Source organism: Oryza sativa, chromosome 11 (genome assembly GCF_034140825.1).
Source record: "Oryza sativa Japonica Group chromosome 11, ASM3414082v1".
In the NCBI taxonomy this organism is placed as follows: domain Eukaryota; kingdom Viridiplantae; phylum Streptophyta; class Magnoliopsida; order Poales; family Poaceae; genus Oryza; species Oryza sativa.
Window position 1 is genome coordinate 11,477,495 of NC_089045.1, and position 13,243 is coordinate 11,490,737.

The window sequence follows — 13,243 nt, forward strand, 5'->3', positions numbered from 1 at the left end:
TCCTTGTTCGTCCGCGACGGCTCACCTTTCTCTCCGCTCGCGTGCTTCGCGCCTTCGTCGATGCTCGCAACCGCGAGTAGTTCCTGCCGAGCAACCGGTCTTTCCGCCACCTCAGTACGTGTTCGACATGTTGCGCATATTTGATCTGTTCATGTTTTACTGCTTAGTTTACATGTGTAGATCTAATGATGCGTTAATGCTAGTATACGTCCGTAATGTCATGATTTATGTATAGAATATATTAAATCATTATATGTCTATATTCTCAACAAGGTTCCCTTTGTAATATTTCAACCTACCCATCCTACTGATTAACCACGCCGCAAACCATCTCCCTTAATGTTGTTTTAGTGGTACCATCATCGACTCACCAATTAACCACACCAAGATACCGTCCGTCCTTTACCGTCCCTCTCCCTCGCAACCGCTTAGAGCATATACAAGACAATGAGAGGATAATATGAGATTCAGCAACACGTGAAATAAAACAAGCCATAAACATATAATTAATTGAAAATTTTATTTATTTCATCTTTTTAGTAACTTTTATCTAGATCTTTTTTTTTAAAAAAAACACCATTTAACATTTTAGGAAACATTCTCATAAAAAAAGGGGAAAGCATCTCAGCCGTTGAGCCGAACCGAACGTAGCCTAAGACATGCTTATATTTACACATAGACCGGTCACTGATCCGTTAAGCAGTAAGATTTAAACCCTAGCAAATGCACTAAGGTTTAGGTTAATGAAACATCATAAGTATGACGTACGTGTTCAACGGAAGAGGGATGGGATCGATGTGGATATATGCTGGCCGTGAAAACCAAACTAACCAACTACGGAGTAGTAGTAACCACCAATTACACTGAATCCAGAGTGAGTACTTGTGTAGTTGTGTTTGTGTAGTTGTGTATGCTCCCAAATCCTGAAACCACTAGCTAGTGGCATCATTGTCACTCATGGATTCCATCTTCCCTCCTGACCTCCTCCCAACTTGCCCTGCAGCCTCCTGCAACGTACTCCAGTCTCCAGCACACTATAAATAGGCACGAACTTGGCATCCCTATGCAGCAAGAGCCAAAGCCTAAACAAGCTACCTCTAGTTCGTAGCAGCAACAAGCTCCAGCTCGCACACTCCGGCAGCTAGCGAACAATGGCGGCGAGCGGGTGGTGGTGCGGGCTGTCGCTGTGCGCCAAGCCGAAGCAGGTGGCGAGCGAGAGCGTCCACGGCGCGCAGCTCGCGCTGCAGCGGCTCACCGCGGCCAGGCGCTGCGGCGGCGGCGGGGACGCCGCTTGCGTCGACGTCGAGGCCGGCAAGCCGTGCAAGTGCGGCGAGGAACATACGGAGGCCGCGGCTGCCGGGAGGGTCGCGGCTGTGGAGGCCGTTCACCATGGCAAGCCGACCAGCTCCTTCGCCCACTCCGTCATCAACATGGTCGGAATGCTCATAGGTACAACAAGTTTCTGGCCACCCAAAAATCTTCAGCTTCGTATAATCCAAATTATTTCTCTATATTCTCAAACTCCAACTTAATATTTTAATTAGCATTAATTATACTCGTAAGCTGCTTATCAGAATCCTAAGCTCCTAATTTTTTATGTCAATATCGATGTCATAATTCACATCAAAATGATAATATCTCGAAAAATTAATAGGTTTTAATAATGATATATATTCATAATATTTTGCAGGACTTGGGCAGCTGTCGACTCCGTACGCGCTGGAGAACGGCGGGTGGGCGTCCGTGTTCCTCCTCGTCGGCCTCGGCGTGATGTGCGCGTACACGGCGCACCTCATCGGCAAGTGCCTTGACGACGACCCGGCCTCCAAGACGTACCAGGACATCGGCGAGCGCGCGTTCGGCGGCAAGGGCCGCGTGGTCGCCTCCGCCTTCATCTACCTCGAGATCTTCTTCGCGCTCGTCTCCTACACCATCTCCCTCAGCGACAACCTCCCGCTCGTCTTCGCCGGCGCCGCCTCCCACCTCCACCTGCCGTGGGTGCGCCTCACCGCCACGCAGCTGCTCACCGTCGCCGCCGTGCTGGTGGCGCTCCCCAGCCTGTGGCTCAGGGACCTGTCGACCATCTCCTTCCTGTCCTTCGCCGGCATCGTCATGTCGCTGCTCATCTTCGGCACCGTCGTCTGCGCGGCGGCGTTCGGCGGCGTCGGCCTCGGGGGGTACATCCCGGCGCTGCGGCTGGAGCGGATCCCGGCGGTGTCCGGGCTGTACATGTTCAGCTACGCGGGGCACATCGTGTTCCCCAACATCCACGCCGCCATGAAGGACCCCTCGGCGTTCACCAGGGTGTCCGTCGCGAGCTTCGCCGTGGTCACCGCGCTGTACACGGCGCTGGCGTTCGTCGGCGCGAGCATGTTCGGCCCGAGCGTCAGCTCCCAGATCACGCTCAGCATGCCGCCGGGGCTCGCCGTCACCAGGATCGCGCTCTGGGCGACCGTGCTCACGCCGGTCACCAAGTACGCGCTCGAGTTCGCGCCCTTCGCCATCCAGCTCGAGCGCCACCTGCCGGCGGCCATGTCGCCGCGCGCGCGCACGCTCGTCCGCGGCGGCGTCGGCTCGGCGGCGCTGCTGCTCATCCTGGCGCTGGCGCTCTCCGTGCCGTACTTCCAGTACGTGCTCAGCCTCACCGGGTCGCTCGTCAGCGTGGCCATCTCGATCATCTTCCCCTGCGCGTTCTACCTCAAGATCCGGTGGGGGCGGGTGTCGCGGCCCGCCGTCGCGCTCAACGCGGCGATGATCGCCGCCGGCGTCGTCCTCGCCGTGGTCGGGACGGCCTCGTCGGCGACGTCGTTGGTGCAGAGCATACAGAAGGGGCATGCAGCGTAAGTAGCTTAAGTTTGATGAGGTGGCCAAATTAATGAGGATCGATGTGTACTGAATACTCTGCTTGTGTTGTGTGTATAAGATTATACAACATGTATTGTGTCGTTATAGATCAGTCTATACTTTGCAGTGTATATCTTTTGAAAGAGAACATGTAAGAAATGCATCCAGAATTCCAGATTGATATATCATCAAGGAAATAATATTCATGGGATTCTATTAGGTATTATATGAAAAAAAGATTAATTCCTACTTGTCTGATCAGCTTTTTCTTAAAAGCTAAAACTATTTTAAAATTCTAAATTTCGACTTTTAAGAATAATTTTAGAAGAATTGAATTTTACTCTCTTTTCTTATCCATCGTGAAAAGAGAGCTCATTATCTTAAAAAAAATCGTGAAAAGAGAGCTTTGGTAGTGAGAGTGGCAAAAGAACCCTTAAAATAAATACATTCTGAAATTCAAAATCAATTTCAGCTTTGCAAAGCACACAAAGAGACAATGATTCGTACATGATTGAGGTCATGACGTAGGAGTATAAAATCTTGGCGTATTTACGTTACATTTGATCACTTGTGTGGGCATATAATTAAGGCTTGTTTGCTCAAGAAACCAGAGGCCGGAGCAAATGGCAAATTTGCTTGGTTCAGCTCAGTTCAACTCTCACAAGTCACAACCTTCTTTCCATGACTCCTGGAATATAATCCCTCTCCATGTGGGGCGGCGCATTTTTTTCACAACAAAAGCAACGTGTCCGTGATCAAGGGTGTTTGTCACCATGCTCCAACGGATTATCGATCTGTTGGTTCTTTTCAGTATTGATTCGATAGTTCAAAATTTTGAAAACTTCGTCTCATGTGAAAGTTGAACGTCCCAAGTATTTAGGGTGTTGGATCTCATGGGATTTCAGAATTAAAATTGGCTAACTAAGGGCACGTATAACGGTGTGTAATAACGGTCTCTATTCGTTGCCACGTAAGTAAAATATATGACATGGAAGAGAGATAGGGGGGTGGTTGCTACACATGACAATGGTTCGAAGTTGACTCCTAACATTTGTTAAAGAAAATTTTGTTGTATGGGCGTGGAGAAAAAGAAAGAAGTGTAGAAAAAATATTTTGGTGCATTAATGGTTAAGAGTTTTTGTTATCTCAATTATTATAGGAGTATAGTTTCTAAGTGATATGTATTAACTAAGACTATACCTGACTCTACATTTTATATATGCCTAATAATGCGATTGCTAGGAAGGATAGTCAGGTGTGGCAACATGGAGGAAATTTTATGCAGCCTAGTTGAGAGTTTCAGTTCCATCGTTTGCTTTTCGGCTTATTAGTCGTAACCAAAATTTAAATTTTCCAACTTAATTTAGAAATTTTTTGAGGTTTTCGTCATAGTTTAGTTTTAGTATTGGTTTTTAAATAGTTAAGAATGTGAATATAAAAATTTTACCCATCAATTATTATTATTTACTTTCTAGGGCTTATTAGCGCAACAATGAGATCGTTATATGAAGTGATCATAGATGAACTGGTTAGGTCCCTTTGGTGAAACCAGCCTACTCGAATTAAAGTCCTAGCTTAGACACGTGTGCTCATATTTATAGCTAATTATTTTTACAGTGTTAGACGATGTATCCGTTGACAGTAAGGCGCTCATGATTACTTCGTTAATTTCAAGATATGTTAGCCCTCTCATTGTGTGCTCATTAGAGTGATTAAACAATGAGATCATTAGCATATGCACCATGTTAATCGAGACCATTTGTCAAGGACCTGACTGGCAATGATGACTACGCAACGGCCCAAACATTTCGAACAGGAAAAGGTTCTCGTAAAATTTCTGCAATTTCATCTTGGCAGTTTTTCTTAAAGAATTTACCTTGAAAAGCTACCTATTACTATTCTGATATTCTCCAAACAAAATAGGTCTATTTGGATCGGAAGTAATAAACCATCTATATCTATACTAATATAAAAAGGAGGAGTTGGCCTCCTCCAATCCTACCTGCCCAATCACCCGATCAATCCCTAGCGTCCATTTGCATATCTACTTATCCGTACCGTCCATCCGAGTATCACCTATTCATCCGATCCCATCCATCACAATGCCGTCGCCTGCTCTAGCGCTATCCTCGCCCCGATGCCCGCCGCCGCGCTATCCCCACGTGCGCCCTCGCGCGATGACACCCCGCGAGTCCCTACGGCAGCCGCTGCGCTTTCCTACGCCCCCTCGCATGCCCCCGCCGCGACGGCGTGTGGATCCTCCCCCGTGCAGTGAAGGTGCCCTACTAGGTCGCTGTCGTCCAGTCCGCCGACCATATCCCAACCCATCGATGTAAGTATTGCAAGCTCCCCTTCATTTTGGTGAATTTAATTTGTAGTGAATGGTGCAAATCCGAGGGTTAGGGATTGGATCATAGTGCAAATCTGACGGTTAGGAATTGGATTCGTATGGATGAATCCGAGTACTGTAACCCCAACCATTTGTTTGTAGATTTGCAGAAAAAGTTAAAATCAAATTGGTAAATATTGTAGATTTGACGATGTTCTTGCATTTAATCTCCTCCCCTGGTTGTGTTATGGTACAGGTCTGAAGCTATTGTAGGTTCCCTTGTGTTCTCAGGGAAAATACGTGTACTCCGTAAGAGCAGAAAATTCAGGCTTGCTTAGCCACCCAAGACGCTGCCCCCTGCCTACTCCATCTCCAAGGAAGCGCCTGGGCCACTGGTCTGGTTGGCTAGCGAGGTGTATTTCAAGCATCTACTTGTGACGTTAACAACTTTCAAACCTGTGCTGGTTGTGGCAGTCAGGGAATTCCTGCATCATACAGCGAATGTGCCTTTATGGCTGCTACACTAGCTAGCTACACTTCCAACTTATAGTTTTAAAATTCGTTAAAAATTAAATTGTGCCAAAGTAGTGTGATATTACTTGGATTGATGCCATTTATCATGGATAGAAATCAAATATATCATGTTCCAGTTCATGAAACTTTTGCAGGATGGAGAGCACAGAGGAGTGACATGATTCCCATCCTCATTCTTTGGAGAGTTTGATAGGTATGTCACACTCCATGTGCTCTATGGCTTTGTATGTCACAGATCTGATCAATCTGCTCTTTGATATCCTAGGAGCATATATTAAATTAATCTAGACTGCATATATATTAGATTGCATAATTCCTGAAACATAATTTCAGCTGCTCATATGATTGTTTGGCTTTCCTCTAGGATAAAACTTTGTACTTTAATTAGCTGGAATCTGGCCATACCCTTGAAGAGGACAAGGGAGCTACACACAAAAAAAATGTATTGGCAAGAGATGCTTTGCACTGGACAAAGCATTGATCTTCTGTTTTCTTAAGGTAAATACTGTATGAGAGTCCTACGGTGAATATATTTATATAATATATAACTCACAGAATTACATATGTAGTTTGAAGATTTAGCTATTTGTGCCTGAATGTAATTATCTAACCATTGGAGTAAATTGATTAATCAATCCTTTTTGTTGCTAACAAATTGATTTTGGGTGCTGGTATGATTTGATTTTAGCAACATTATTGTTTGCTTTACGGATAACATTAGCATCTATATCAGGAAATTGCCTACAAAATGCTTATACAAATGTGTTAATCATTCTGCATCTCTTGACATGAATGCTAATTTTTATTTTTACGCAATCCAAACATTTTTTTTAATCGAGGGACCTTGATTAATTGCTTCAGCTTGTTGTGAAGGAAACACTATCTGGATATTGAATTTGATTGGAGATCAAATGAAGGCAGTGATCATGATCCAACACTTTGACTGTCAAGGACAATGTGTTGCCATGTGTGCAAGTAACAATTACTTCATATTATATTAGAAGTAGTTCCTGCTACTGTTTAACTAATTAGTGTTAACCTAATCATATTTCTTTTGTATGTTATTTTGCATGCTTCTATAGATCAGGAGTTCCGTCATGATTCATGAGGTGCAGGGAATAACTCAGAGGTTTTTCTATACATAAATCTTAGTCTTTACTCTTTGCCCCTATTGTTGCTTGTAGAATTTTGCAAGGTTCTGTTTTAGCACCAATGTTTTTTAATTAATACTGTCAAACAACTCCCAAATATGTCATGTAGAAAATCTTCTCTCAATCAAGTTTTATTTGTAGAAGAACATGCAATAGTTTTGACAAAAATAGAAGACCATGTGAATCCTGAAATTTCAGAGAAATCTTCAAAGATTAAAATTTAGAAAATTTACAAACAAAGATAATGGTCAATCCCTGGTTTCGGACAGTGGAGCTGGAGAGTACATTTATCACCAAAGTTGTATAAGTGTTTGTTTCAATATCTGGATTTTTTTTTCCTAATTGTCAGCACCATATATCTGAACCTTTTATTGTAGAAGGCTCAACCACTTATTCTATTATATGCACCACAGGATATTTTTCTCTTGTTTACCCCTGCAGCTAATTTTTGTGTCTATTCTTATCATGTGAAAGAATTAGATTTTTTTTCTTAAACTAGAGAGGTTAGCCTCTCCCATTTCTATTAAATAAGCGAATATTTTACAGGAAAACAAGGGCATCCAGGCTGACAACAAGAAAAATAAAAGACTGGTTTTATTTCTTCACAAACAGGTCCAGGAATTAGATAGAAAGAAAAGACACATTAAGATAGCTAGAAAAGAGTTTTAAATTTGCATATCGGTCCATCTAACAGTTTCTTGTATTATTGAATGTCAACTATCCCTGTCAATCTTTCTCATCGTTTCTTGTTATCAAATGCTAATCCATTAATTTAATTTCAGTTCTTTAACTCATTTCCAATAGCCCACCTGCTGATAACTAGGATTACTGGGTGCAAATAATACTATCTGGACCACCTTTAATGATTTTATTTACTTTTTAGTTCAAATTTGGCAATATATTTCTTCCCTGATGGGAATCATGTGCCTTTTTTAAATCTTACACCAAGGTTCTTAAACTGGACTGTTCATTTCACTTCTGCAGTTTATTGGTTTTATTTTCTGCCATCATATTTTACATTTACATGTAGGAATGAAGTAATGGCTACCACTTTTTTACTTGTTTCTATATGTATGCAGCCATGGCTTTCTTTACTAACCTAGCTGTGGTATAGATCCAGTTAGCTTTATACTCACATATTGCTGTCTTCCATAAACCTTTCCATTTGCCAGCCAATGTAATGCGATCCTTTTTCTCTATCATGTTTTCTATCTGAAGTTTTATTGTGCTCCGTATTTTTCCAATATTGTTATTCCTTCAACAAAATCAACTGATCCACACATTACTTCCAACACATACTTCAGTTTTTTTTCCAGAAACAGGATGTGGCTTTTTTTTACAGTATTTCTGTTGAAGTCAGATTTCATAAATCAATTTAAACCAGCATTACGATGGGTCACCCTCGGATGGCTGGGAAGTTAGCTAGAAGCCGAGATTGAGCAGTATTTTTTGGCAGTAACTGCTAGGATGATGGACATGTGCAGTGTGAAATCCCTTCCAGTGCCCAACTGCTAGGATGATGGACATGCTCATGGGGTCCGTAAGTCCATACCAGAAATGCATAGTTGTCATTTCAATTTTTAAGATGTTTCCAGCATGTTCACACACGACATCTCCTTTTTTGCACTTCAGTTAAGACAACGACGTCGAGCACTATTCCGATAACAATTGACTGGAGTACTATTATGAGACAATGTCCTAAGAGTAACTGAGATATAAACCTCTATGGTTTGCATACCATATAAACTTCTACTGGTCACACTATAGAAGATATGCACTTGCTGTTGATTATGTAAATGTTATATACTGAAGTACTATTTTGAGCACTTGCTATTGATCATGTAAATGTTATATACTGAAGTACTATTTTGAGACATTTTTTATAGAGTAAAGTGCACGGGCGGTCCTTAAACTTGTAGGGGTATGTCATCTAAGTCCCTAAACTCTCAAAATGCATATCCAAGTCCCATAACTTGTTATAGTATGTCATCTAGGTCCCAAATCGCTACAACTCCTTCAGGATCCTATGTGGCTTGATGTGGCATGCCACGCAGAAATGACGTGGCATTATTTTGACTAACAAATGGGACCCATTTAATTTTTTTTCTTTTTCTTCTCCTCTTTTTTTCCTTCTCCTTTATCCGTGACCTGAGCAGAAGAAAGGACAAAAAGAAGAATGAGAAGAAAACGGAAAAGAAAACGAAGAAGAAGAAGAAGAAGAAGAAGAAGAAGAAGAAGAAGAAGAAGAAGAAGAAGAAGAAGAAGAAGAAGAAGAAGAAGAAGAAGGAAAATAAAGAAAAGGACACATCACGTCTATGTGGCAAGACACATCATCGTCACATAGGATCCTAGAGGGGCTATGTTGATTTGGGACCTGATGATACACTTTGACAAGTTGTGGGACCTGGATCTGCATTTTGAGAGTTTAGGGACCTAGATGACACAACCCTACAAGTTGCACTTTACTCTTTTTATACTTTCAGTACTTTATATCAGTACTTTGTATGTGCGGTGTGATATGCATATTGTTGGAAAAACAATGCATTAAACTTTGAGGACGTTTATGTATTGTGGGAAACGTGGATTGCACGTGCACGATTACTAGTTTCCTTAAAGGAATAAGTTCACTTTAGGTCTCTCATCTAGACATTTAGTTTGAATTCCATCCTTAACTGGTACTGCTTGGGGACCTATATATATTATTACGGTTAAAGGACAAATTCCACGTCAAGTAGAACCTAAAGTAAACTTGTTCCTTTGAAAAATGACTTTGAAAATTCTGGGTTGGGAAAAAGTATACTTCGACTCCTTCAACTATCGCTCGAGTATGAATCATGCCCTCCAACCACAAAAACGGGTATATAGACTCCTTCAACTATCAAAACCGGTGCAATCAATGTTTCTTGGTGGTTTTGGCTGACGTGGCGCCTACATGGTGGTCTTGACCGGGTCTTTGTTCTATGTGGCATTAAAATAAAAAGCAAAAATAAAAAAATATGTGTGACTCATATGTCATTCACACCAAATATATTGTGGGACCCACATGTCATCCTCCCTCCCCTTCCCTTCTTCCTCCTCCCTCCCTCACTCTCTCCCTTATCTTTCCCTCCCTCGGCCTTTCTCTTCACATTGGCTAGAGCGGCGGCGGTGGTGGCGGTGGGGACAGCGGTCGGGAACGGCAGCACAGTGGCCACGGTAGGGCGGAGAAGGCGTTCCTCCGACGAGCGGGCAAGCTCGCCGACCGGCGCCACTGTGGGGACCCGACCGTCGCCTAGGGAGAGTAGCGTCTCCTCGGATCCCTGCCGCCTCTCTCGACCGATCGAGCGCGTCTCCATCGTCCGAGCTCCGTGCCCTTCTCCGTCCCGACGACCGGCCGCTGTCTTCGCCGTGGGGACACTGTCGCTACCCAGGGAGCATCGTCGCCGTCAGCCACCACGTTCCTCTCTCCGCCAACCGCCACCCCCTTCCTGTCTCGCTGCTGCCAACGAGGGCCACCGCACGCCTTTGGTTCTCCTCGTCCGTCGCCGGCCCTTCATCTCGGCTATTGGGAGGACGGGAGGAGAGAGTTAGATAGGTGGAGAGAGAGAGGAGGAGAAGAGTAATGGTTGACATGTGGGGTCGACGTGTTAGTGGGTTCCACAATGCATTTTTTGTGTGAATGATATATGGGTCTCACATTTTTTTTTGTTTTTACTAGAAAAAAAGCCCGTGCGTTGCAACGGGTGAAGTCTAATTTTAATTGTATTATTGTTAGATATATTTTTTTTGTCTAAAAAGTATATGGGATTTTTATTTTGAGATTGATATCCAATCTGAAGCCCTTCTATTTTTAAAAGCGAACGAATTTTAAAACCAACTTAAATACGGACGACGTACCAAAACTATCGGTGGAAACAACTTCAGTTTTAATAATATAAATCACTTAATCCTAAATAGCCGAACGAAATCATATGTTGAAAAATGATGTTAAAAAGAATCATGCTTAGATGAATCTTTCACAAAATAAATGGACATGCATGAAAGCCGCCCATACAAAATTTAGTATGTTTTGCATTTGCATGTGTGCAAAATTATTGAAATAAACACAAACAAATCTGAAATAAATAGTATGTGACATATGCTTAGAAGATGGGCAATGTTTTTCACCGAGACAGCCTCGCGTCAACAGATGGGCAATAATTTGGACCTTTTACAATTTTAGGCCCATATGTGCAAAAACATATTGGATGTGGATATAAAAAGGAAAACGTAAATATGGTCACAACGCTAAAAACGGATCTAAATCGGAATAGGACGGTTTGTTAAAATGAAAGGACAACGGACGAAAATACGATGAGTATAAAATCATCTTTAATTTATATAACTAGGAAGGAAGCCCGCGCACATGTGCGGGCAATTTATTTATTGTCTATAAAAAGAATATTAAAAGAAGCCCTATCTCACTATATTCACTATAAGAAATAGATAATAGATTTTGATATACTAAATGATAAGAATGTGTATTATATCCAAACAAAAAATCACTTTGTTCCAGTTATATGTAAATTCGTCTATCACCCCTACTTATTATTATTGTCTTGAAATATGAGTATCTTTTTAATAGATAGAATTGCAGTTATACCTAAAAGTAAACCCAATAAACCATTAATGCCAGAAAAAGTTAAATCTCCACATCATACCCAAGTGCCTATGTCTCACATGTGTCCAAATCTATATATAAATATTTAAAAATACTGCTTCTATCAATTAATAGGATAAAACCGTTAAACTTATATAAGAATGCCTCTCTAACAATCGGGTGAAGCCGACTATAGCTGTTAAGGGTTTTTCTCTAATGCCTTAATTCATGGTCTCGTATTGATATAGTCGTGCTCCTCAAGCCAGTTAAGCTCTATTTTCAACGGTAACCTGTAAAATCAGACCACCTCAACCAAATAATGCATACTCCTGCATAGCTTACTACAACATAGCCAATTGAGATCCATGCTCGGCACCCTTTAGGGAATGAGTGAAAGAAGATGGAGGTAATGAAAAAAAGGTTTTTTTTTGTGTCTTGAGTTGATTTATGTATAGAGTAGACATAATGTGTTTATGATGTTAATGAATGGTACTAAATTTTAGTAGTAAAGGCATATTGTTTAAAAAAGATTAGCACAGTTGATCATTCGACTATCTAATAGCTTCAGTGGCGAGGATCACGTAAAAAATACATGCTCTCGCGATGATCATTTGCTAACACATATGGTTTTGATATTTTTTTACTTGTATTATACATCTAATTCACCTATGCATGTACGTAGGGTCTAATATACGTTGGAATTTGTGCTAATTTGTTAACACTATTTGGATGAGAACAACAAAAAAATAGATATAATGTAGTTACGTGTACGTTTTTTTTTAGGGGGGGGGAATAGTAGTCTCTCATACATACGTTTGTTTTTTCTTTTTTTTTGGACAAAATTTTTTCTAACATAGGGATAGGATGTACCCATGTGTACTTTAAGTGTGCTTATGCACATATTTATATGAGTTCATATGATTGTCTTTTAAATTATTAGTAAAAAGAATACTTTCGAGAAAATCGATGGGAAGAGAGTGGAGCAAAGGGTGGCGTAAGGCAGTTGCATATGGCATGGCTTGTTTTACCACCTCAGTTGGAGTAGTTGCTACATTTATATATCTTCAATTTAGGAAAATCTTAGAGCTGGAAAGAAAGAGAAAACTACCAGATGGGACGGATAATATACACACACTCTTTTTTTTTTCTTTTTATATCTCTTATGTACATACTTACGTAGGAGTTGTGTACATATGCATAGAACTATATAGTTTTTAACACATAGGGATTAGTTTAGAATATCTAATTTAATGGTTGAAAATAATGGATCATTGATTTAATTGTAAACTGATGGATAAATATTTTACCTTTTTATATAATTTTTCATAGATTCTCTCTAATTTATTAGAGCATCACGTGGCATCTTAGGAGTATCTGTAGAAGTGTAGGAATAGTATTACTCATAGGTGTAATGTACTTGTAGTCAACTTTGTTTATAGTATATTGTTTTTATATTCTATTTACCTATAATTTGTTGATGGTTGCGCACTTAGTATCACCCTTTATCTTCGGTGCTGGATGACACACGTGCTCATATATCAGCTATCGTTCGGTGCATTGTGCATGGATATCTCGTAAGTAATATTATTTAGCGATTTGTGGACAATGGTTTGTATATAGAATTATATATGGAGATAAGTGAGGACATATGTTTAGTACCCTAAGTAACAAATTTAAGACTGTGTTCTAAAGTGCTTATCGGATTGGCTACTCTCTTATTTATATTTAACATGTTTCCCGAAATTGCTAAACATGTTTCCTGAAATT

At 41.2% G+C, this 13,243-nt stretch overlaps 1 protein-coding gene and 1 long non-coding RNA gene across 4 annotated transcripts; both read left to right on the forward strand.

The window, feature by feature from the left end:
• The first annotated feature begins 1,066 nt into the window (after positions 1-1,066).
• Positions 1,067-3,093, forward strand: LOC107276021 (amino acid transporter AVT1H). Its single transcript, XM_015761110.3, has 2 exons — positions 1,067-1,449; positions 1,691-3,093. The coding sequence occupies exons 1-2, from the start codon at positions 1,152-1,154 to the stop codon at positions 2,842-2,844; spliced, it is 1,452 nt and encodes a 483-aa protein (XP_015616596.1). The 5' UTR covers positions 1,067-1,151; the 3' UTR covers positions 2,845-3,093.
• Positions 3,094-4,929: 1,836 nt separating this feature from the next.
• LOC107278483 (uncharacterized) lies at positions 4,930-8,394 on the forward strand. 3 transcript variants are annotated; one of them, XR_010737332.1, is made up of 7 exons: positions 4,930-5,176; positions 5,430-5,586; positions 5,842-5,900; positions 6,072-6,205; positions 6,569-6,682; positions 6,790-6,836; positions 8,163-8,394. It is a non-coding gene; the product is annotated as an uncharacterized lncRNA (long non-coding RNA). The 3 variants fall into 3 exon arrangements; XR_010737333.1 differs by having other exon boundaries at positions 8,315-8,394; XR_010737334.1 differs by lacking the exon at positions 8,163-8,394 and adding an exon at positions 7,938-8,035.
• Positions 8,395-13,243: the final 4,849 nt, after the last annotated feature.